Source organism: Microtus oregoni, unplaced genomic scaffold (assembly GCF_018167655.1).
Source record: "Microtus oregoni isolate MIOR12 unplaced genomic scaffold, Mior012 000048F_ref0000485, whole genome shotgun sequence".
Taxonomy (NCBI): Eukaryota; Metazoa; Chordata; class Mammalia; order Rodentia; family Cricetidae; genus Microtus; species Microtus oregoni.
Window position 1 is genome coordinate 10,942,293 of NW_024543222.1, and position 24,272 is coordinate 10,966,564.

Below are 24,272 nucleotides of genomic sequence, written 5' to 3' on the forward strand. Positions count from 1 at the left end.
CTGCTAGCTGATGTCTAAGGTCAGGTCACACACACCATCAAAGGGCAAGCTGCCCTTCATGACTCCTACTGAGGACCCATGGTTTGTTCCCGACACTTGACCCACCTGGAGCGTGGATGATGGCTGTAGATGATCTAAGGCCAGATCCCAGGACAGAAAGGGTGGATGGCATTAGCCTCAAAGCCCACTGGCCTCGACTGGCTATCCCTTGCTACAAACCCACTTCCAGAAGCTTTTTACCCAAGACTGAGAAAACCACTCAGGTCAGGTAACCATGCTTCATTGCAAGCAGAACACGGCTTAAGCGAGGGGAAGCCACATCCAGACAGTCCTGTGCAATATGGTCCCTGGTCCCACTCCCACCCCGGGAGATCCAATGATGAGGCTGATGTTTTGAAAAATATAAAATTTTAATATAGGCTACATCTCTTAATTACAATAATTATTGTACCAAGTAATTTTCTTTAAATGAACTCTTTATAATGCATAATTTACAGTCTAAGTAGAACAAAATGCCATGACAAAAGTCACTGAGTAACAAGACTTGTAATAAAAAGGCATAAAATATATTTATACATAAACCCCTTTCAAAAACCAAGGGAGAGCTTGAGCCCTGAATATAGGGCGGTGCACGGGGTGGGTCCCCGTGTCTGTACAGGTACTGTACCGATTCCCAAGTCAAACACTAGCCAGTGGGTTAACACTCTGCCCTACACTATACACAGGCCTATAGTACAGTAAGGACGGCGAACAGGACGTGCAGGTTAACTGAACACAAACCCGAGCGCCGAGGGGAAGGTAACAGAGGAGAGGTGCTGCTAGGTGCCCGTGTCCTCACACGGTCGGGTGGACAAGGGCGAGGTCCTGATGGCCATGGTCCACAGACTAACCAAAGGGAAAAGAGACTCTCACTTCCTTAAAAAAAAAAAGCCAGCCTGAACCACAAGGCCGTGAAGTCAGCAGCCTCAGCCATAGGGATTCCAGGACTCAGAGGGGAAGGTACACAGATGGGCTAACCTCTGGTCCCCAGGCGGGGGGGGGGGGGGGGGGGGGGGGGGGGGGTAAGGCGGCTCCCTGCTCTTTCCACTCTGGATGGCCTCTACCCAACATGACATTTCCAAAGCAGTGAGGAATCTGTCACAACCCACCCTCAAGACCTCTGTGACGAGCACAGCAGCATGGCGGGGGGTGGGACTGATTTCTGCACGTGGGCACCATTTTTATTTTTTAAGCCTGTCTTCACCTGGAGAAATGCCCTGCAGAGCAGAGTCTGCTCATGAAGAATGGTTAGTGCACTCCCAGCTCGGCTCCTAAGTGTAGACAGCAATCCAAACTTCTCTCTTCCACTTCCATGTTTAAAGCAGCATAAACGGGGGGAGGAGGGAGGAGGGGGATCGACTGTTCAATAAATATCAATAAGGACTCCTGTTTGGGCAAGCTATACACAGTTTTCTCTTAGCCTATGAATTTCAGATCCCTAGGAAGTCATATATTATGTATGGCAGTCTCTCAAACACAGTCAGCCTCTTCAATAGCCCAGAGTGGTCATGTTTTGAATAAATAGTTCAGGTTTTTTCTGATCTCAGTCCCCAGCTTGTGGACACTGAAAAGCAGCCACTGCCCCACCCCTCCTGAAGGCCCAGGGGCCAGTTCTTCCCTCAACTTTGTCTTCTTTAATTGGTTTCATTTTCCTTCAAAATACTCCGTGGCTGTCGCGCAGGGCTGAGACAGGTCTCTGAGCTTCAGGTCCACGGGGCTCACACACTGAGGCTGAGGTTCAATCGATCCTCTCCACTTTACCCAGGATCCTGCCTTCGTACATGGGGAGCACCGTCTCGTCGTCCCAGATCTCCTCAAAGACTGCTCCACAGGCAAACTCATCACTGGCTTTTTTGAAGTAATACCTTAAGAGAAGACGGGAAGGCTTGGTGAGCAAACCACAGTCCGTACCAGATGAATGAGGGCAGCCCACCTTGCCAGATGGGCCAGGCAGAGGCACTGTGCGGGTGGGAAGGCCAGGCTCTTCCTGCCTTCAGCCTCTAGCCAGAACTGCTGCCACCTGCCCACCCAACATGGATACTCTCGTTCCCCCCACCTCTTTCTGAGGGAGGAGAAGGGGAAGCGCAAGTGCCAGGGCTTCATTTGTGATGGTAGGGCAGGGAGATCCTTCAGGGACCCAGGACTCAGTCTCAAAAAGTAGAAGGCTGCCTTGCTGTCAGCATCAGTCAGCGGCCATTCACCCAAGTCTTTGGCCCAGCATAAGAGGCGAGTCAACCCTAGGACTCACCTGTTCCAAGCTGGGCATGGAACCCTTTTTGTCCCCGGATCCCTCCCTTTGCTTTCCCCACCTGGCTAGGGTCCAACACTAAAGCCTTCCCTCCTCCTGCCTTTATTTAAAGGCTCCTCTTCTTCCTCTCCAACATCCCCTTCTCAGACTGTCTAACTGTACAGACACAAATGACAGCCTCTCTTGGGTCCTCATACTCTGTACAACCAACCATCCTGGGTCAGGCCTGCCCAAGCCTTGAAGAGGACCCTCAACAACGCCTCTTCCTTGTCCCCAGCAACAGAGAACCCCCCTCAAGGGGATTACGCTTTCCCTGTGAGTTGGCCCTTGCAGATCAGGTAAAAGGTCACCACCCCCTGGAACCATGGAGCCACTAAAACATAAAATTCTGCCTCATGTTTAGGGCTGAGGTACCTTCTCTTGAAAATAATAAATAAATAAAAGTGACCCCTCCTCAGTTAATTGTGGCATTCCCTTGTTAGAGCAGGTGAACTGAATTAAGGGGGCAGGTTAAGCTCAAGGAAGCCGGGTCCAGCCAGGGCGTTTGTGGCTGAGCTGGCTGTCTAGGGCCACAGCTATTTAAGGGGTGCAACACTGCACAGGAGTCAAAATGCTTAGTGAAGCCTTAGGGGAAAGAAAATAGGGAGGGGAGTCGAGACAGCAAGGGGGCGTCCTTTTCCCAAACAAGAGGGCCTGGACCTCCAATACCTCCGGGCCTCCAGCTCTGACCCTCTAGCAGTTACCACGCTGGGCTTTCATGGCACCTCTGGGCAAACACGCGCTGACCTTTTCCGTAATTACAACCTCTTCCAGCAGGGAGAGAGGCAACATTCCCGACCCCACCCCCACCCCCAGGACTTCAAACACACTGCCTCACCCTCCTTTTTCTCCAAGAACCGGGTTTTCCACAGCACCAGGCTTCATGTGGCAAACTCTGCCTTCTCCCGACATCTGGCACCAATGGCGCCTGGCATGTCTGGAGAGCTGTTTGCTTTCTGATCTCCTGCCATGGTGAGATTACTCAACACGGCCCAGGTCCCAGCTCTACAACCCCAGCCTCACTGGGCTCTCTTTCATCAGGGTGGGGGTTAGGGGTACAAACTGCAATGTAGGGGGTCAAGGCCCTGGTTTGGGGAGGGAGGCACGGAACTCTCTTGCCCAACCCCCACCTCCAGGAGGACACACCAAGGTGGAGATAAGGAGGGTGGGAGGGCCTTGCCACAGCCTGATCCAATCAGGAAAGAATTTGAGAGGGGACCATTTATGCAAGTCTCTGCGCATTAAAGGGGAGGCCAGAGCTTCAAAGCCAGGCTTATTAAATGTGCCTTAGGGGGAAAAAAATCAGAGCCAGATGTGGCCGGAGTGGTTGAGCGAGGCCCTTCCCTGTGGGCCCCTTGCGATGTGCTGTGACACTTTCGCCCCCTGAAGGTCACCTGCGGTTCCCCTCCAAGTCCAGCAGAGTCAAAGCCAAGATCAAAATGAATCCCTGGAGGGGCACACTGGTGTAATTAGCTTCACCTGTGTCTCCATCAAGATTAAAGGCGGCAGCCAGGCCTGCTCCCCAGACCCTTTGATAACACTGAGAAAGGTTCCTTCCTCAGGTAGGATGGGGAATAGCCTAGGCTCAACTACACACCTGCCAACCCCAGTACGCTGTCACCTGCAGGGTCTTGGTCCTTCTCCCGGCTAAAGGTCACTGTTGGGACCACCAAAAGAACTCCACGATAGAATGGCTGGTGCAGCCACACAGGATAGGCTCCAGCAGGGAAGGTGGGGGCAACTCAGCATCCTGCCACAGGTTTGCTCATCCAGAGGCCAGGGCCCATCCCGGAAGCTGAGCATCCTTCAGCCTCCACCCCCTACACACATCTGGGCTCTGGAAGTCCGCATGGGTTGAGCCTCTACACCCAACTAGGACACTCAACTGGGGAGTGAAGAAGGGGGACCTCCCTGAGTGCCTTGTCTGCCTCATTTTGTCCAGGCTTGGTGTTGTGCACCTGGGACACAACACTGCATTCCCTCCAGGGGGAGACCCGGCAGGTCTAGCGCTAAATGAACAGACATGGCCACCTCCTGCCTTTCAGAAGGCTAAGAAATGTTTCTGAGCTGGCCTTCATCGAGCTTAGCTCCTGGGTTCCTCTCAAGGACGTGTCAAGGTCAGCGTGGGCCTTGTTAAGGGTTCCTCCACTCTGCCAGGGAGGCAAAGAGGCCAGGCGGCAGTGAGGGGGACAGAGAAGCCCAGGGCCAAGCAGGAGACTGGCCAGCCTACTGGCCCTCTTGACTGCCCACAGGCCCAGCTCTTAGTCAAACACGGCTGCTACAGGTGGCCGATCAAACCCAGGGAGCGTGTTCACCAGGCAGAGCAAGGAAGGGGTTGGTGGCTTCCAAAAGCCTGGTGTCTGCTTTTCTGCAGCTCCAACATGGCGGCCCCTGAGTGGCGCTGGGCTCTCCCTAATCACTCCCCACCCCAACAGACAAGGGGGCCTCCAATTTCACGCAGAGCCTCTACCACAGAGCAGAGCCTTGCTTCCTGGTCAAACAAACTGGAACTCCTTGTCCTCCAGAGAACCAGCCCCTCTGGATGGCTCCCCTATGGCTGCTCTTGTTAGAGTGGAGGGAGAGAGTCAACACAAGGACCCTAGATGTCCAGAGGCCCACTCAGTGCTGTTCCCACAGCACTCCCAAAATCTACCTGAGGCCTACAAAGACTCAGGTGCTCAGGGCAAATTCCAGAGCAGGAAAGGCGGTGGGATCCTTACCTATAATTTCCCTTTTTGCTGAGCTGCTCCTTGAAGTAGCCCAGGGTCAAGGTCTGGGCCTTCAGCACCCTCCTGTACGGGATTTCTTCTCCACAGAAAAAATAAGTGACAACCAACTCACTGGCCTGGAGCGCGTGGACACTTGCCAGTTTCTTTGGTTCTTTGTGACTGAAAAGACAGGATGCCACAAATTCAGCATTTCAAAGCAGATGCACACTCATAACCATATACATGGGGTCTACAAAGGATGGGGGGGGCCCTCATACGACAGAGGTAGCAACCTCTAAAGAGACAGGCAGAGCATGAGGGAAGGGGTGGTTGTCCTGACTGGAAATTGATACCGTATCCCTCAAATGCCTTCAAATTGGGGTTCTCTCAGAGGCTAGCACAACAGAGCACTCGACAATGAAGACCAGAGAAGAGACAGTATTGAGGAACTGCCTGCACGAGGCTCACCAGCCAGGGCTCCTCCATGGCCAGAGGGAGCTCAAATGCCTAAGAGGCCTGCCCATCATGGCCACAGAACCACATTCACAGGGGGATAATAGCCCACTGTTTCATATATGCCAGGCTGGCCCCAAGCTTTCTGGGCAGCCAAAGCTGACCTTGAACTTCTGACCTTCCTTCCTGCAGCTCCAGAGAGCGGCAATAGCTGGTGTTTGCTCACCCCGCCTCTGCCTCAGTTTATGTGGTGCTGAGGAGGAGCTAGCCCAGGGCTTCCTGCTTGCTAGGCAAGCACCCTACCAATGAGTTACACCCCCAGTCCCACCGTCATTTTAACTGTCCCATTCATACTGTTTGGAGAGTGGCTATAACAGTCACCAGGGTAGCAGCTGGCAGACTTGAGGCTAGCCAGTTAAAACAAGGAAAAGGTTCAGGAAGGCGGCTTATTCAGGACCTCAGACATTAGTCACTGCTCAGGATGAAGAGCATTCTAGAACTGGTACATTGGGAATTCTGTCTAGGATTCAAAGTCCAGTCTCCCAAGAATCATGGGCCCAGCCTGGGACAAGGTTTTTATCTTCTCAGAGCAGAGCATGCTCGGGGTGACAGGCACAAAGACTTGTCCAGGCCTGTGAGCTTCCAAGTCCTACAACTTGGGCATCTGGAGTCAACCCTCCTACCCTTCTGACAATGGCTTCAGCACTAGCTTTTGATTCCTGTGAGCCCCGGATACCCTGGGTTGGGGTGCAGCATTTTCACTAGGCAGATTTCCCATGATCCTCGCTGATGGCAACATCTGCTTCTACCAAGGCCACTTCCACCATGGAGTTCCACATACACGTCACTCCAGACAATGATGTGCCCTGAAGTGTAAGCCATTCCAAGCATCCCTGCCATGCCTGAGAGGGGACACTCACTCTGTGGGAGCCAGGCTTGGGTTAGAGAAGGGTGTGGCTCCTGCCTGTCCAGTGGTCGAGTGGTTCCTGTCCCTCTGCTGACTGGCCACACAGCACCTGAGGACAAAGCAGAATCAAGGACTTAGAGCAGCAGCTCTCAACCTTCCTAACACAGCGCACTTAAACACAGTTCCTCATGTCGTGGTGATCCCCTGACTGTGAAATTCTCTTCGCTGGTACTTCATAACTGTAATTTTGTTACTGTGTTTTCCAATGGTCTTAGGCGACCCCCGTGAAAGGGTTGTTTGACCCTCCAATGGGGTCATGATCTGCAGGTTGAGGACCACTGGCTTAGAGGTTAGAGGTAAACTCACATCCCCATGGCAATGGGGAAGCAGAGAAAACCATGCTGGCCTCCTAAAGAGATGTAGACCCAAGCTAACCTCCATTCCTGTAAAAACCCGACCAAGGCCTTGTGTTCATGAACATTCTGGAAGAACCCACAGGGCCATCTCATTGCCGGCAAAGGGCTCAAGGCTCATGATTCTCCCCTGGTCATGGCTTCTCATATACTCATCTAACCTGCCTCACATGAAGTAAGGACATGCGTAAGGATTTACACGGAACCATCCCACTTGTAGGAGGAATAAGTTGCCTCGAAGACCCTACCCTGCTTGAACTCTGACAAATGAACCGAACCAAAGAGAATGACTTCCAGAGGCTGAAAAGGAGACTTATTCAGCCAGAGACAAGAGGAGTCTCTCCACCCCAAACCCCTGCTGAGCGCCTTCCACAGGGCCACTCACCGCTGCTTCTGGGGCTTTGACACCTCTGCCAGCCTGCGGCAGGCTTCCTCCAGCTGCGCCAAAGTGTTGGGTGGGGTTAGGGGAGGCATTGCAGGGTCCTGGGTAAACGGGTGAGCCCGGGCCACTGAGCGGGGGTGTCCGCTGGCCCCCAACAGATGGTGCCGGCTGACTCGTTCGCCTGGGGATGTGCGGGCAGACTCCAATGGGTAGCTCTTTCTTAGGCTTTGGGCACTGAACGGGACATGAAGAGGAGAGAAACTGGGTTAGAAAAACTGGAAAATGTGACTTCAGTAGAAACTTGTCTATTCTGAGAGAGAGAGAGAAGAAAATAACTCTACCATAACATGAGCAGGGGTCAATGCCAAAACATGACATTTTTGCGGTCTCCTCAGCCCAGTGTCTAATACTAAGATGGCAGTCACATTGGCGTTCCACAGACTGCAGAAATAGCCATCCCCACACAGCCTCCGTGTCGAAGCCCCAGGGCGTGGTATTTACCTATGGGGCTTGGACTTGCTCTGCCTCTCGCTCTCCAGCATCCACTGCCAGACATCCTGTGATCGGTCTCCTTCCTCCCCAGGGAGCTGAGGGGCCCCAGGTCCGCTGGACATCCCTCCTTCCCTGGCCGGCAGGGCCAGACCTGGTTCTGTGCCTTTCGGATTTCGTTTTGGTAAGGTACTGCCTCTGCTGCTACTGTAGAGAACCAAGAACACAAATCCAGACGTCTCATTAAAACTCCAAGACTCCTGGAGTGTGGCCATCCCACAAGGGTATAGAGAGGGCAGGATGTCACTTTCCATACTTAAACCCATGCCCAGGCCCCTCCAGGAAGCTTAACTGTGACCCTGGCCCCACCACACACCTGTTCAGGACTCAGGCAGGGAGAAAAGCCCTCCCCTGGGAGACAGGGGTGCTAGCCACTTACCAAAACTGCTCGCCAGGCAGGGGCTCTGGGGCCTTGGGATGACTCTTGCATTTGGAGTAACAGTAATACTCGGTACCCCCAGGACAAAGGCAGCGTACTCTCTGCGTGGCTTCTGCCTCTATCTCCTCCTTGGTCTTGGGGACAGCATGGTGATGGATGTAGTGGTGGTGAACATGCTTCGTCGTCTGCTTGGTCAGGAAGCTCTTGCCTCCGAGGAGTGGGCAAGCAGCCACAGGGGGCAGCTTACCCCCAATCGGGAGCGGGGAGTGGTACGGCTGACGGTGATGGTGGTGGTGGTCTGGGGAGCGGGAACGGGGGCTATAGCGGCCCACGCCAGGTGACTGGCAGCCAGGGGTCTTGAGAACCCTGGACAGGTGGTCATCCAGGATGGTCTGTGGGTCCTCTTCATAGCTGCCAGAGGGTAGGAGGGCCAAAGGGTGCTGCGCCGGGGCTCCATCCCGTGAGCTCAGTGCTTGTTCAGACCCCTCCTTTTCTTCATCCTGGAAAGAGAGGCCCCAAGGGGGAAGTGAACAAGGAAGCAACCCTTCCACACCCCGAGTTCATGCACCCACAGGTCGGCACACGCATGCACACATTGCACGCTCATGCACAGGGGTCGGGAGGATGCTGCGGCCGGCCCTACCTCCCGGATCTGCTGCAGCCTCTCCTCTAAGCTGTGGCGGCTCTCCAGCTCCAGTTTCAGCTTCTCCAGCCTGGAGATGAGCTCTGCGGCGAAGGCAGCAGGTTCCACAGGCGCCATCTCCTTGGGCAGACGGTGGGTTCTCTGAAGGTGTGGGAAGCAAGGAAGGAGGCACCATTAGCAGGCCAGGCAGGCGCTGGCCACAGCAGCATGGATGGAGCTTGTGGGGCCCATCCGTGTGCGCTCTTGAGTCCCCGTGTTTGGGTGGAGAGTGGATGGCGAAACAGGCTGCACGGCTCAGGACTTTTATGCGCGGGCTCTGTGGCCTCATGGAGAGCCATGGTCCCCACCAGCATTTGCCTTGGGCAGGAGCAGTTGGTCGCACTCCGAGAGGCCCTGCTTGTTCTCTCTGTAGTACAACCAGCCCATCAGTAGCTACTCTGAAGTAGAAAATCTTCAAAGACTGTTGTCAAACATCAAAAAAAGGCAGCCCTCTGAGATGGGGAGGGGAGAGAAACCAACTCAAGGAATAAAAAGTAGAGTCTAAACAGAAAGGGAGTTGGAAATTAAAAAAAATAAGATTGGAAAAGAGGCAGGGGGGAGGGAGGGGGAGGGAAGTCACCGGCCCCAGATCAGAGAAGAAGTGGTAATTTATTTCCTGGCCGCACACTGCGCACCTTTGAGGTAGTGTTGTCTCAACACCGTCCTCCATCTCCCCCGTTTTCCTCCTCCCCTCCTCCTGCTCTCTTTGTACAGAAAATGAAGAAAGCTGCTGCGGGCTAGTAGCAGAACACTGCTGAGCTTGGCTGCCTGAAGCCGATCTATCAAGGGAAAACGGAACATCTCCAAACCAAGTACGGAATATAAAGAGAGGAGTCGAGAAAGCCTGCCAAGAGCAGCAAATGGGAGAACCCCCACCGCCCGGCTTTCTGTCCTTGCCCTGTCATCTTCCCCCCACCCCCCTCCTCTCCACTTGTTCCTCCTCCTCCTCCTCCTCCTCCTCTCTCTCTTGTTTTGCCTTTTTTCTTTCGGGGTAGGGAGAGCAGAAAGCCAACTTGCTCTCCCTAGCTGAAGAGCCAGCCCACCTCACCAGGGCAATCACTTAGCTGCAGAAACGTGAGCAGGGGAACGGAGGGCTCTTGTGGAAGGCTGGCTCCATGAACCTGTGCCCCCAAATCGACTTGCATACCCCAGGACAAAAAAATCAGCTGATTTATAGGCTTGGGGAAAAGAATTCCCACCCCCACCCCCATTCAAATATCTTTGTCATCTATATTATGTGGGGGGGGGGGGATCACAGAAGTCACTCCCTACAGCAATCTTAATATGCCCATTTTAAGACAAGATAACTGTCGTCTGTGCCAGGAGTCTCTGAGGACAGCAACAATCTGCAGCCCTATTCAGGTAACCTGGAATTCACAGTCCCACGTGTTAGTTTTCTGAACAGCCTTCAACCAAAGGGATCAGCCGAACTCTCGGAAGCTGCCAGGAAGAATGGCGGACCAGACACCTGCTCTACACTGGATGGATGCCCCTGCTTTCTCCCTGTCCCCCGGATAGCAGGCTACCGTAGAAAGACCACAGCCTGGGAACTGGCTTATGGGTGCTTGAGCCTAGTGAACCCTGTGCTCGCTGCCTTCAAGGAAGTGTATGAGGGTTCCAGAGCAACCTGTTAGCTTCCTTCATCCTTGAGGGAGGATGCTTCCCCCAGGAAGCCTCACTTCCAGACACCCCACCCCATCAGCACTCGTGAGAGCCCAGCTCTGGAACACGAGAAAAGTTAGGACTGTATAGCTGCCCTCTGGGGACACGAGGTTAGTAAAACAGTCCTTTACAGATAGACAGACAGACAGTGACTGAGCTATTCAGGAGGAGTGGAGTCCTAGGGAGGTGACTTTCCTTCTGTGGTGGGCAGGGCAGGAGGACACAACACTGAGCTTCTCCTGGCCTCATCCACTTCAGGTTTGATGAACTATCTGTGTGATGGGAACGGTGCCAAATCTGTACACAGAAGCTAACAGATAAAACTGGAGCTGCAGAGAGGGGTCAGAGGTTAAGAGCCCTCGTTGCTTTTTTAGAGGACCCAGGCTTAATTCCCAGCATCCACATGACAGCTCACAACCATCTATAACTCCAGTTTCAGAGGATCTAATGCCCTCTCTGGCCTCTGTGAGTACTGCATTCAAATGGTACATGGACAAGCAGACAAATGCCCCCCCCCCCCCACACACACACACGATTGCATTGAGCCTTGAGGGGACTTCCAGTTCAGCAGGAATGCAGGGAGCCCATCACCTCATCACCTAGTGATAAGTGGTTTCTTTTTCAGAGAACTTTCCATTCTTCAATTCAGGAACTATCAAGTGTCCCTCTGTTAAAACCACGCCCCCAGGATCACATAAGTTCTCCACTCCAGTAATTCCTTTCTCTCCCTTTACCCCAGCCCATCTCAGGCATGCAGGTCTCCACCTCCCAGCTCTCTTCATGAGTCAGGACCTGAGGAAACAGCACTCCCCGTGCCGTCTAGACTCACCGGAAAATGAGGTAGAGACACTTGGCCATTGGCCTTCACACTGCGGTGCATCTCTCTCTGGAGCTGCTTCTTGCTCCCCATGCGATATGGAGGGATTCCATCTCTAAGAGGAAAGACAAAATACACTGACATCACTCACACATGCCTCTGGAGATTCTGCCAACAGGAACAGCCACACGCCTTCGTGGGAAGGAGCCACACATCTTCAGTGCAATTGCGTCCCCACGGGAAAGGGCCTGTCCCAAGACCAAACATCAAATCCTGCCCGTTGTCATCAATGGCAACTTGGCTTTCTCTCGGCCACAGGGACATCAGCTTGGGAGGAGCTTGTGTCCCCAAGTAGCCTTGGACTTCTTTGGTCCTCTGGCAGCCTAGTATCTAAGTTGGGAGAACCGTGCCAAGGCAAAAGGCTGTCAGGTCATGCTGATAACCAACCTAAGGGCTCGCCCCCCCCCCTTGCATAAAGATGCCTGTAAGTTCTAACAGCCAATCATGCCCAACTGTCTTTGGAGGTGCTTTTATAAAGCGCCTTGTGGTGCTCTTCCCTAGTCATCAGAGACTAAAGACACAGAAGGGACATGGACATTAAGAGTAAAGTCCCTCCTAGACACACTATGAACTCATCAAAACATTCAAGCATCTACACCACGCCAGACCGTACCTAGATACCTTCCCTCTGTAAGAGGTCAGTGGAGAGTCAGGACAAAAGGTTCCACTCCTCTTACGAAGCTGATATCCTAAGAGAGTCTCGGGGTCATATGCAAAAATAAGGCAAAAAAAAAAAAAAAAAAAAAACCAATGTCCACAAGTGGTAAGCTCCGAAAGGTGGTGGTGGCGCACGCCTTTAATCCCAGCACCAGGGAGGCAGAGGCAAGCGGATCTCCTGGTCTACAAAGGGAGTTCCAGGACAGCCAGGGCCGTTACACAGAGAAACTTTGTCTCAAAAAAATAAAACAAGGGGCTGGAGAAATGGCTCAGCGGTTAAGAGCACTGCCTGCTCTTCCAAAGGTCCTGAGTTCAATTCCCAGCAACCACATGGTGGCTCACAACCATCTGTAATAAGGTCTGGTGCCCTCTTCTGGCCTGCAGGCACACATAGTGACAGAATATTGTATACATAATAAATAAATAAATAATTTAAAAAATAAATAAATAAAACAAAACAACAAAAAAAGTAGCAAGCATCTGACAAAGTACAAATAAGAGAAGGGAGGAGGTTCACTGGGGAGGAAGAGGCTGAAATTTAAAATTGGTGTGTGGCCAACTGGGTCTGGGTACTTTTTCCGGCCCATATCTTTCAAGCTATTTAAAAAAGAAAACATGGGCCAGGTATGGGGGCCCAAGGCTTTAATCCCAGGCTGATCACTGAGTTCCAGGCCTACTCTTCAATGAGACCCTGCCTCAAAAACCTGAACAAACCCAAATTAGCAACTGGAAGGAAGAATAAGGGGCCGAGGCCATTTAAAAACAAAACCAAAAATGAATTTCAGTCTTAGGAGCACAATGGCCAAGGTAAGACTTTTCTCCCTGCGGATGTCCCTTCCAGAGACCACGGGGTAACATGCTTCCCTGATGAGCCGCAGTGTCACTGAGATGCGTTGTCTGTTCCCCTTTCCCTGGTGTTTAGTTACCCCAGGAAGAAAAGACCCTTCATCTCGTCCGTCTGAGTCTAAAGAATGGCCAGGAGTGATGGCTGACCATTACTGTTTGCTCCAGAATCTTAACTGTCTGTGGAAGGCGGCTGACCTAGGTCATAAAACAGGGTCCCTGAGAGGATGATGAAGAGTCGGCCTGGACAACAGCCTGACTAACTCCCACTTTGACTAAAGAGCATAGGAGGACTAACTACGCTGAGGGGCGCTGGGAGGTGGGAGAGGGGAGATCAGAAGCGGCAGGCACCAGGTTAAGTATCTAACTCACCAAGGGCTTCTCTTGATGGTGAAGAGTATGCAGGTTTTATGTCCAGCAACTAAGAAGGTGCCATTGCTCTCACCCTGGAACTGCTGTCTAGACACCAGCAGCGTGAGGACCCTACCCGAGGCCAGCAACTGCAGCCCGAGGCCGCTGGCTCCCACAAAGCAAGTTCAGGTGCTACTTCAGACTCCTGACCCATCGGCTTTTGTTCACAAGAAATGCATTTTATAGATGGCCAGAAATGGTACCTCAGACTCCCAACCTCAGTCACTGATGAACTGCAGAACAGTTCAACTCAGAAGCCTGCCTTCAAGCTCCCAAATACCCTGATGATTTAAACCTGGGGGCCCATCCCCGAAGCTCTGAAAGGTCATGTGATAAGGACAACTGGGGAAATGTGAAGTCATCTTCTGCCACTGGAACTCGGTGGCTATGGAAGTGCCAGGTGGAGTGGGGCTCACCTTGGGTTAGTGCCCCTGGTCTGTGTAAAAAACGACACTCCTCTCCTGACTAACTCTTCTCTTCCTCTGGGGTCGTAATAGTGGGAGGTGGCTACCCACCCAGAGCTACCTTGGAGTAACTTATATCAGGCTTCGAGAGTCCTGGGCAGGGCCAGTGAGAAGGCGCAGTAGGTATGAGAGTTGGGGAGCTGAGTCTGGTCCCCAGAGCTCATACAAAGATAGCAGAGGCTGCACCGCTGACCACTACAGGTATGCTGTAGCACACAGAACTGGAGCCCTAGGAGAGTACCCCAGACACCCCTTTCTAGACTCTGCCCTCTGTCTCCACCAGCTGACCTTACTTATCCTTTCCCCTGGGGCAGAAATCAATGGCAGGTGAGACTTTCCTATCTTGTATGCTTTCTCCATATAAGGTAGGAAAGAGGAGAGTAGGAAGTGGGGGCGGCGGGGGTGCAGGTGACAGCTAGAGCAATGGGCAAGGGGATAGACGATTCCCTAAGTACCTCTCACAACACCCAGGGCAGGTGAAGGACACAACCATAGGAGAAGCAACTTGTGCTCAGCGCCAAAAGGCAGAATTTTAGCTTGGAGAAGTCAGAGAGGCTTAGAGGCGCCTTTCTGGAAATATGGCTTTAATTCCCCCTAGCCAGGAATCTTCTTCCAAAACAGCCCCTCATTCCAAACGGGGGCCTCTCCTTTCTTTCTTCTGTTCGGGCTCCAGAAGTTTATGACCAGCATCCTGGCTGCTCATAACCGGAGTCTGGTCCCTCTACGGTCTCCTTTAATTATAAACATTTTAGCTAACGAGCCTGCTGCCGGGCCCAGCTGTTTCTGGGGCGCACGGATTTTGAAGTGTAGACTCCACTTAGCTGCCATTTAAGCCGAGCCAATTAGCTTAGCCCTTTGACTCCACTGGGCCTGACCTAACCTGAATGTCACTTTTTCCGGTGGCTTTGAAATAGCAGGCGCGAGCGTACGCGTGCCCACACTTGGCAGCCACTCTGAAGCAGCCACCGATCACAGCCAACATCAAAAGCCTGGTTTGTAAGATAAGGTAATATTTGAAGTTCACTCAGAGGCACTCCCTAGTGTCCAGACCAACCCCCCCACCGCCATATGTAAGATATGAAGAAATAAAAATAATTAAGTAAGATGATTCCCGCCACCCACTCTGTGGAATGGAGAAAGGTCATCTTGTGTGGATGCAGGGGGACACAGAGAGCAAAAGCAAGCTACCGTCATGGTACCCTCACCTGACGGTCCGTGAACTTGGGTAGCGGAGCACCAGCTCTGCTCCCACACTCAGCCTTCCTAAGCCTGGTGCTCTGCATCACTTTTGTTCGGGCCTAGCCCCATCCCATGCCCCTCTCGTTCCTAACCCTCCCAGGATTGGAGTTTAGGATTTTGCTGGAAGTCTAGCAGTTAACTTTCAAAAGAAGGGGAAAAAAAAATTAGAGCCACTTCTCCCGAGAATGGAGGTTTCGGAGTAACAAGCTCATAAAACAGCCTTCTAGGGCGCCTAAGACGGAGACTCAAATACCTCTGCCATCTTTAGGAGTGATTTTTTTTTTCCTTAATGGCAAAAGAGCAGTCAGTGCTGGGCTCTGGGAGGTGGCCTATGTGACTTGCCTGCCCCCCTCCACACATACACCTAGGCCACTGCGTGCGGGTCCCAGGAAGAAGAACCAAGGCCGGGCCCAGCCCTGCCCACCTTCTCCTCAAGCCTCTTGCAAAGGCCCAGGGGACTTAATTGGTTCTGTGGCAAATGAGATGATTGCTTCCCTGCACTTGTGCCTAATGGACTCCAACCTTCTAGAGTGGATTGAAAGCTGCCTCTGGTCCCCCGCTCCCCCCTCATCCCTGTCCCCTCCCAACTCCCAGCAGGGCAGCCAGCCCTGTTCCCCAGCCCCTCAGCCCCTCAGCCTCCAGCAGCCCAGGCAGGCTATTGTGAAGAGGAGAAGCAGCCAGGGTTCTTTTCATGCTTTATGGGGCGCTCCTATTCACTTGTTCAAGCACATTTCAAAGGGGCCTGCTACCCTCTTATCCCCCCTAAGCTCCCCGAGACGAACAATGAGCTGAAAGCGGTTCAGCTTTGCTTTTCATCCCCTCTCCCCAACACACACACACACACACACACACACACACACACACACACAATTTCTCACATGGTGCTCTCATCTACACGAGACCCACAGTTGGCAGAGCTCTGGAGAGGGGGTCTAATCCCAGCCCTGGGAATCCCCGGGTGCCTGCCCAACACAGGGTAGATGCACACACCCATGGCTGGCTGGCCAGAGAGTGCTTCACACTGCCCGGAGCTTTTAGCTTAAGCCAAGTCTGTCCAAGCAGGAGACTGGGGATCACTCCACTCCAGGTGGGGGGGGGGGCACCCTATGCTTGGCAGCGGATGATAGCCGGACACCCACAGGAGCCTCTAAGTATGAGCAAGTCCCATAAGTAGGCTCTTGTTCCTGGACACCCCTCCATCCCCCACCAAGATAATTCCCAGGAGCCCTTGGGGGAAGTCAATGCCAGCTGCCCCTTTAGTCTGTCCAACCATGCTTGTGGGCATATGTGTGACGAGGAATCCAGTGGAATGACCACTTGGCCGGGAGGCTCTGAACCCCCAAACTCTAAGTCTCGCAGGGACCATTTCTTGGCGTTTTGGTTCCCTCAATATCTAGCCACCACAAGACACCATTACATGGCCCACAGACTAGACCGCCAGGAACCTGAAGGAAAACCGCTAAGGGATGAGTTGCTGGCTCTTAAGTGGCCCTTATTGGCCCCTGTGCTTCCTAGAGTCTGTGCCTGGCAACTCAAGTATGGTGGCACCTAACTTTGGTGCCAGCACTTGGGAGACGGAGGCAGATGGACCAGATATCCATAAGCATCTCTGGCTACAGAATGAATGCAAGACTAGCCTAGGCTATGTGAGGACCAGCCTGGGCTATGCGAGACCCTTTCATATAATAAATGAGGATTCAGGAGAGTTATGAGCAGTAGTAAACAAAAAGAAAAACTCAAAGAAGCTCAAAGGCAACTGGGCCCAATAACATCTCATCTCACGGCGAACACAGAAGATGCATGTGGCGGGGCAGCCGCCATGTCTGCCTGGGTCTGAGTTCTGCCTCTGCCACAGCTAGGGACATGTGAGGCTACTTCCTTCTTATTATGGCAGTCACCAGTCACTGCCTACCTTGCTGATTGGGTCCTGTGAGGACAAATAGAAACACACGCATGGGGCCACACCCAAGTTATCTCATCCTGAACCTGGAATAACACCTCCGTGATGGGGACTGAAACTCAGCCAAGCGCCAGGACGCAAGCCAAAAATAGTCTCTAAGAAACCTAAACAGAAGCCTCACAGAAGTCTTCCGAAAAGGGCACCGGACTTCAGAGATTCACTCAATGCCTCCTCCATTCAGAAGCGGCTTGCTCTTATTTCACACGCAGCAGTGAGGGTCCTACACATTCCGTGACTACTGTGCTCTGAAGGAATAAAGCTTCTGATATACCAAGCCCAGGCTTGAGACCCAAACAAGACAGCAGGGACAACCAGAGAGAAACAACCAGCTATATGATGGGGCAGGAGACAGGAGGACAGAAGTTCCACACAACCTCACATCCCACAGCCTACAACACACCTTGGTTATTAATATTCTGGACTATCAAGAAACAAACTAGGGTCAGATATATATGCCTCTAATCTCAGTACTTGGGAGGCAGAGTGCTGTGAGTTTGGGGCCAGCCTGGTCTACATAGTCGAGATTCAGTCACAACCAAACAAAACACAAAACCAAAACAAAACAAAACAAAAAACAACTAGGTCTATTAAGGAATAATGTGAGTTTTTGGGGGGGTTCTTTGAGGGTGGCACTGGGCACACATGTAGTATGCATATAGACATTCAGGTAAAACACTCAACTACATAAAATAAGTAAGAATGATTTCCACCCCCCTTCCCTGTTAAAGAGCAGTTAAAGAGCTCAGCCAATCATGAAAATGGAACCAGTTCTCTGAAACCTTTCATTCCTGGTGGATAAAGGATGTGTGTCCTACCCTCACTAATGCCAAAATGATATTCTCGGTTTTTGTGGTGTTTTCACCCCCCAAGACAGGGTTTCTCTGTGTAACTTTGGAGCCTGTCCTGGAAGTCACTCTGTAGACTAGGCTGACCTCGAACTCACAGTGATCTGTCTGCATCTGCGTCTACCTCTGCTGGGATTAAAGGCGTGTGCCACCAATGCCTGGATATGATGGGTCTTTCCTTAAACTTTTACTTTTTCCCTGAAGAATATCTGTCACTTTGGGGCAACATAATAAAAACTTCCAGGAAAAGTTTTTTAAAAAAACAAAAAACAAAAAAAACAGGCAGCAGAGTCCCAAACTAACCTCTGCCATTCTCTTTCCAAATAGTCCTGCACAGCCTGCCAGGCTACAGGACAGCGGCCAACAGAAGCCAGACCATTTCAAACATAAGAATAGACGGTCGGTTTTAAGAGGCTAACAGGAATAAAGTCTAAGAGAGCATCCCAGAACCTACCACTGCTAGCTTAATGGGCTGTCTTTCAAGACCATTCCCTCAGCAGGAGAAACCCTAACTCTAAAAATGCTTGCCGGAAGAAAGCCTCGAAAGGCCTTCCTGAAATGCTGATTCTCAACTGGGTGCTGGGTGAGAAAAGTTTTGGGTGGTTCTCACCCATACCTGACTTCTATCAAACCCCAAAGGATGGCAGAAAACTGGGACTTTAGGCCTCAACTACATCCACACCCCACTATGAGACTCACGGAGAGTTGACGCTGGCCATCTAGAGATCCCCGACTTCACTTCAAATGACCCAACACTCAAAGCACGACCTTACCTGACAGTCGACTGACCTTATCGACTACTTCAATGACTTGGATTGCTTTAGAAAATATCTGTCAAAGTCATCTGCTGGCCAAAGATCTGAGACCAGACAGGACTATGGAGAATCCTACCTAGGGTCCCTGGCATCTGGCACAGACTCAGGACTCCACCAACATTAAGGCCTGAGTGATGCCCACTGAACCATATGCATGTCGGTAGATAGCACATGCTGGCCTTTCAGAAAGGCCTGGCTTTCTGTTCCTTGTCTTTTTCTCAAAGAGCAAGGGTGAAAGGAAAATCATTCTAGAAAGGTTCCACGTTCCACCTGCTGGATCCATAGCAGGTGGACTTGGTTTCAGGACCAGTCAAGTGATTCTCCCATAAGCACAACCAGGAGATGGTTTTTAAACTTAAGAAGTCCACAGACACTCATCTTACCCTCCCACCATACACTCTGGCTTCTTTCTATGATGACATCACCCCAGCTTCCCTTTCTAGGCCCTCACTGAACCCTACCTAGACCACGATGCCACTCTCCCTCACCAGCCGCATGCCCGTCATATTCCCACCCCAGAAGACCAATGTCCACTTGTGGCTCCACAAAACTGGGTAAGCGTGAGAGGCAGGACCCCCATCCCTCAGGGTACCACACCCCCAGTCCCACGTGGAGAAGGGAGACAGGATACTCACACACTACTGTCTGTCATGGACATGGAATCATCAGTCAAGGCGTCGCTGGAGATCTCGCTGTCGTTGGCGCTGGTGGCTGGTGCGAAGACATAGCCGGAACCTACGTGATAAGGATTAACGGGGTCGTTTCTCTTGAAGGACCTACGGGGAAAGTACGAGAGTGTGGTCACTATTGCCCACCAGAAACCCAGGTCGCATCAGGTGACCCCAGAATGATACAGTGCACAGTTCCCCATCTGGTCCATGTCACCTTGTCGCTCAGGTCCAGCTGCAAGCCTGGGCAGATGGCCACAAAGAGAAGACTGGTCGTCACTGACTCCCCTTGGAGGGAAGGAAGCTGGGTTCCCCAAACCTTAGAAGATGAGGGGCCACCACAGCAATGCTGCAGCGACTGCCAGGGAATGAATGTTACCGACTCCTAGGCCTGGATTCTAGGACTGAGACAGGGTAAGAGCCAACTAAAAGCAGCCGCTAGACAGGTGTCTTTTTTCTCCTGGTCTCTACATCCAAGCCTGAGGGAAGAAGCCAATTCCCAGACCAAGAACTTGTGAGGTCCTAACTCCGGTGTCTGAGGTCTGCCGGCCTACTCCAGAGAGACTAACATCTACGAGTCAGGGGTGGCCTTCCCACTTTGACCTAGGTCTACATTAGCCAGGCAGATAGGACAGATAATGTCTAGGTGGCCCACACAGTGCCTGCAGCGCCCTTCCCCCCACCATGGCTGTCCTTCCCTTAGGGCTGACTAAGGCGCCAGGACTGAACTGAGCAGCTGTGTCAAAGGCAGGCCCAGGCCCCTCCTCCAAGGGTCTCCAGCCCCTTTGTCTTAGTGGCCTGTAGGTCCCCCATTCTGGGCTTCAGAACAACCAGTGAGCCTGTCTCCTGCTGGGCTGCATTCCACTTGGGTCATCAGCCAAGGACTTTTGTGAGGGGGAGGGGACACAGGTCAGCGGGCTGCAGGAAGGATCCCTTCCAGGGGTCAGTCTGCCTGAAGTTGCAGGAGGCTTCATTTACCAAGCCCCTGGCATAGTCCTCCTGGGGCTCAGCTGGCAAGAGACAGGAGTGGAGGGGAAAGGCTCCAAGAGGAGCCCCACTCCACCAGCCCACAGCAGCTGCTCTGTAAAGATAGCCGTGAGGCTGGCAGCGGACAGGGACTAAGGAAAGGTCATGACCAGCCATCTGCTCTTGTTCGCCGAGTTCCTGTCCTTGCACTATGTCGCTGGGCTCTGGTCTTCTGGTACCCAGGTTCTGGTCAGGACACATCACCATAACGTAAGGGGTTGTCATCAGGGAGGTATGTGGGTGCTACTGAACGCCTACCAAATCACAAGCATTATCTTAGGCAGAAGGCATGGGGTGCTGTGCCCATTTTCTGGAGAAGGCCATTAGTGGTCCCCAGCACACAGTCACCACACTGTAGAGCTGAACCTGGTGGGTGTGGCAAGGGTGCGCCTTGCGATCAGTCTCTTTCTGCCTCCTATCACAAGCCACTTTAGAAAGTTCTAGAATTGGAGGCAGGATATGATGGAGAGGTTTCTAGCAAGGCTGGCTGGGAAGGACCCCCTAAGACGGAGGGAACCAGGCGTATCACATCACACGAGCAGGAATCTGAGAAGTCTCAAGATGCTTAGGAGAATACAGTGGACAGGAGAGACTGCAGAAAGCCTTCTTCTGACTAAGAAGAGAGTGGACTCTAGTGAGCTACACTACTGAGGCTGGTACAAGGTGTAAGGCCAGGGTCTATCCTAACAGGGCAGAGAGCGGACAGGAGTCTGGGGGACAGCACTATGGATGGTAGTTACTAGCAGCACAGACCTAAGAGGACTGCGAGGAGGGGCAAGCGCAGACACGGGCCCAGGAGGGATGGACCTGTTGTCCACTCTGGTGACAGTGGAGCTGGAAAAGAATGTGGGAGGAAGCCCCACTGTTAGAGTACATCCCTCCCTGAGGGGGTGAGAGAGCTAAGCATCAAGACTGGAGAGTCAGTGAGAACTGATAGACACGAGCTGGGACTGTGCTTCTGTGCCTCCGCGCCAGTCTGGATGCATCCCTCAGAAACAGAAATGCCAAGAAGTGCACACCAGGAGTGCTGCATGCAAACCGGCTGTAAGCTTTTGACAAGTGACTCCAAACCCGCCCTTGGCCACTGGCCCTGCCCTGTCGCTGAGGACAGGAGATCTATTGCCTCTCAATGCTTTTTAATGAGAACTTTTGACTGCTAAACCATCCTTGCCTGTTCTTCATCTATATGTGCTCAATTTGGGGTTCCCAGGCAACCAAGGTGGCAGGGACTGAGACCATAGGGAGGCAGAAAAGACTGAGGGGTGACCAGTTGTTCTAGCATCCTGGCCAATGGGGGTCTGACTAGAAAAGAAAGGCTCTCTGCTCACCAGCGCCTCTAGAGGCCGAACCAGGGGCAATAGGACACACAAATCAGAATGAAGATGAGGCCAATAGAGATCACCAGGTGGGAGGGGACAGAGATAGACCAAAACTTTATTTATTTATTTATTTATTTTGGTTTTTCGAGACAGGGTTTCTCTGCGGCTTTGGAGCCTGTCCTGGAACTAGCTCTGTACACCAGGCTGGTCTCGAACTCAGAGAGATCCGCCTGCCTCTGCCTCCCGAGTGCTGGGTAGACCAAAACTTTAAAACAGACTAGGAGTCCCCTACTATGAAGGGCCAGCTGCCTCAGAGAAGACTGTCAAGGTAACCACTCCTGTCCCCTCCTGTTCTTGGGAGGTCTGGACAGTCTGTACACTCACGATAGGAGGAGAAGGCAGAGACCTGGAATTGGCTTGGCTTTGCTGATGAACTACTGGACCAACACACAGCCCCCCTAGGTGTGGGGCACGCCATGAAAAACGAGCAATTCAAACATGGCCACCTGCACCATAGCCTCTAAAGGCCTGGGCAAGGGCACTGAAATTGGGGGGGGGGGATTTTAACCCCAGAAACATTCCCAGGACCCAACTGCCAGCAAAAGCAGAGAGACCTGTGTTCCCGAAACCTCTTCTACTTTCTCCTGTAGTCTTTAGTATGGATTCACAGCTGAAACCTATCCTGAGCCCCAGACTGTGTGGTCTGTGGGGGCACAACCCGTCTGCACATGTATATCCCCAACACCAAAAGTGGGGGGTGGGGGTGGGGGCTGGGCAGGAGCTCCAAACTTGGCTGAGCCTCCTTCAAAGACCTACATCCGTCAAATGGGTCGCTGAAAAGGTTCTGAAGAGGCGTGGCGCAGGATCAAAACAGCCAAGGCGGCCTGAAATAGCATTCAAACACCTTCCCTCCCCTCGGTCTTGCTATCTTGGTGGTATTAACACATCAGCTATGTTTTAGATCTAAGACTTATACTTTAGCCTCCACGGGGAGAAAATGACTCAAGAGAAATTCCTTCCTCACCACTGCAACAAAAAAGAATACCTAAGTCAAACGGGTGTGTGCGCACGTGTGTGCGTGCACATGCTCCTTTTGCACATGGCTCCCAAAATAAACTTAATCTCCCTCCAGTTCCAAAATAGAGGGCTGCTGTGTGATCAGCAATTAAAACTGGAATCCGCTGCTCTTAGACTCAACTGACTGCAATCGAGCACTTGGATTTTCCTACAGTCATGACCCGGCGGCAGCAGAGTGGGGGAGAGACACAGAAACTCAGGTTTTAAGTGCTCAGAACTTTCTCCAAAGTGCCACGTAATTTTAAGAAAATAAATCAGAGCTGTCTTCTTGTGATTGCTTAAAGGGGGGGGGGGGGGACTGGAGCGTGCTACCTTAATTGCACCCAGATGAGGACTGTACTCCCAACTGGGCAGGAACTTTGCACTCCTGGGGAGTGTGCAGGCTTGGGGTACGTTCTGTGTGAGGGGTGCACCCATGGGCCACTTTGCCATTGAGCAAACATGGGGCTTTCCGCTAACAAGTAGCACAGCCTCCTGGGTCCTTGAGGGAATGAAGTGTCTACCTCTTATCTCTAGATGTTGGGGCCACTTCTGTTCCTCTAGAGAATCCTATCCAAGGACCTCTTTCTGGGGCCCCTCTCCCAACAGGACAACAAAAGAAACCGATTTTGAAGCTGAGCTTGGGACTTTGCATGAGCCTCTGACATTTTACTGTAAGGTCAATACCCTCCCTTCAACTAGCATTTTGGAAGGCGAGATCAAGGGATGGCTGGCCAGTAAGGGTTCAGCGTCTTCTGTAAGCAGTTTGACAAGTGTTATCTTCGCCAGCTGTGGTCACTAGCATTCTGACCAATGCTCCCGGCATATCTTTCCTATGGCATCACTTTCTTTGATAATTGAAGCCAAACTTGATTCCAATGGCTTCTCACAAAAATGGGCCTCATCAGCGAGTTCTTGCAGAGAACAGGAAGCGTTTGCAGCCAGCACAGGGCCATCTGCCGGGCCCCTAGGATTTTAAGCCAGACCAGAGAAGAGGGCCCAAGGAGAGGCAGATGAACCCCTGCCCAGAGTCAGGGCAGAAAAGGATCTTTCTGTATGCCCAACACTGTATCCTCCCTCTTAAAATAAGTGTGGACCTAGCGCCTGAGATCACAGCCCCTGGCTCCACACACCTCCGCACTGGGCGGGGGAGGGGGAGTGTTGTTTGTGTGAGGGGTTAGGACACACGCTCCCACCACCAGGTCACTTATGCCCTTGGTTATTTATAGAGACCATCAAAAGTCCAAGCATCCCACTCAACCAACCACGCACAAACCAGAGCCCTTCCCTCCGAGGCTAATTTCTGCTCTTCCGTCTCAACTATTTATATTAAACCCGACACCACATCGGTAAAGGCTACAAACCAGTCCTTAGGAACCAGGCTCCTCTGAGTGCCCACATAAACACAGGGCTTCGAAGACTAGCCGGTGCCTTGGGCACCCAGCGGCCCGGAGGACTCCCAGCAGTGGAGGCAGACAGGCCCTCTGCAGGTACCAGCTGCTTCAGCCCCTTTACTGGGTCACTTCCTCAGCCCATCCCCTAAGCCAGGCAGGATGGGGGAGCTGATGAGGAAGGGAGGCTCAGCTCTGACAGTGAGGCACGGTTGGTCTCTGGGTTCCAAGAACAGGCTG

The 24,272-nt window shown here is 52.3% G+C and overlaps 1 protein-coding gene across 7 annotated transcripts in view; it reads right to left on the reverse strand.

The window, feature by feature from the left end:
* Positions 1 to 391: 391 nt before the first annotated feature.
* The window catches only part of Axin2 (axin 2), a 30,702-nt gene continuing 6,821 nt past the window's right edge, over positions 392 to 24,272 (reverse strand). For 6 of the 7 annotated variants that reach the window (XM_041636038.1, XM_041636035.1, XM_041636034.1 and 3 more), the window contains exons 3-11: positions 19,208 to 19,348; positions 11,291 to 11,393; positions 8,761 to 8,901; positions 8,118 to 8,617; positions 7,691 to 7,885; positions 7,193 to 7,423; positions 6,408 to 6,503; positions 5,047 to 5,214; positions 392 to 1,904 (exon numbers count right to left, since the gene is read on the reverse strand). In XM_041636038.1, the coding sequence (XP_041491972.1) occupies positions 1,778 to 1,904; positions 5,047 to 5,214; positions 6,408 to 6,503; positions 7,193 to 7,423; positions 7,691 to 7,885; positions 8,118 to 8,617; positions 8,761 to 8,901; positions 11,291 to 11,393; positions 19,208 to 19,348 (1,702 nt within the window). In that variant the 3' untranslated portion in view covers positions 392 to 1,777. The remainder of the gene's footprint in view (positions 1,905 to 5,046; positions 5,215 to 6,407; positions 6,504 to 7,192; positions 7,424 to 7,690; positions 7,886 to 8,117; positions 8,618 to 8,760; positions 8,902 to 11,290; positions 11,394 to 19,207; positions 19,349 to 24,272) is intronic. The other variant, XM_041636040.1, reaches the window with a different exon arrangement.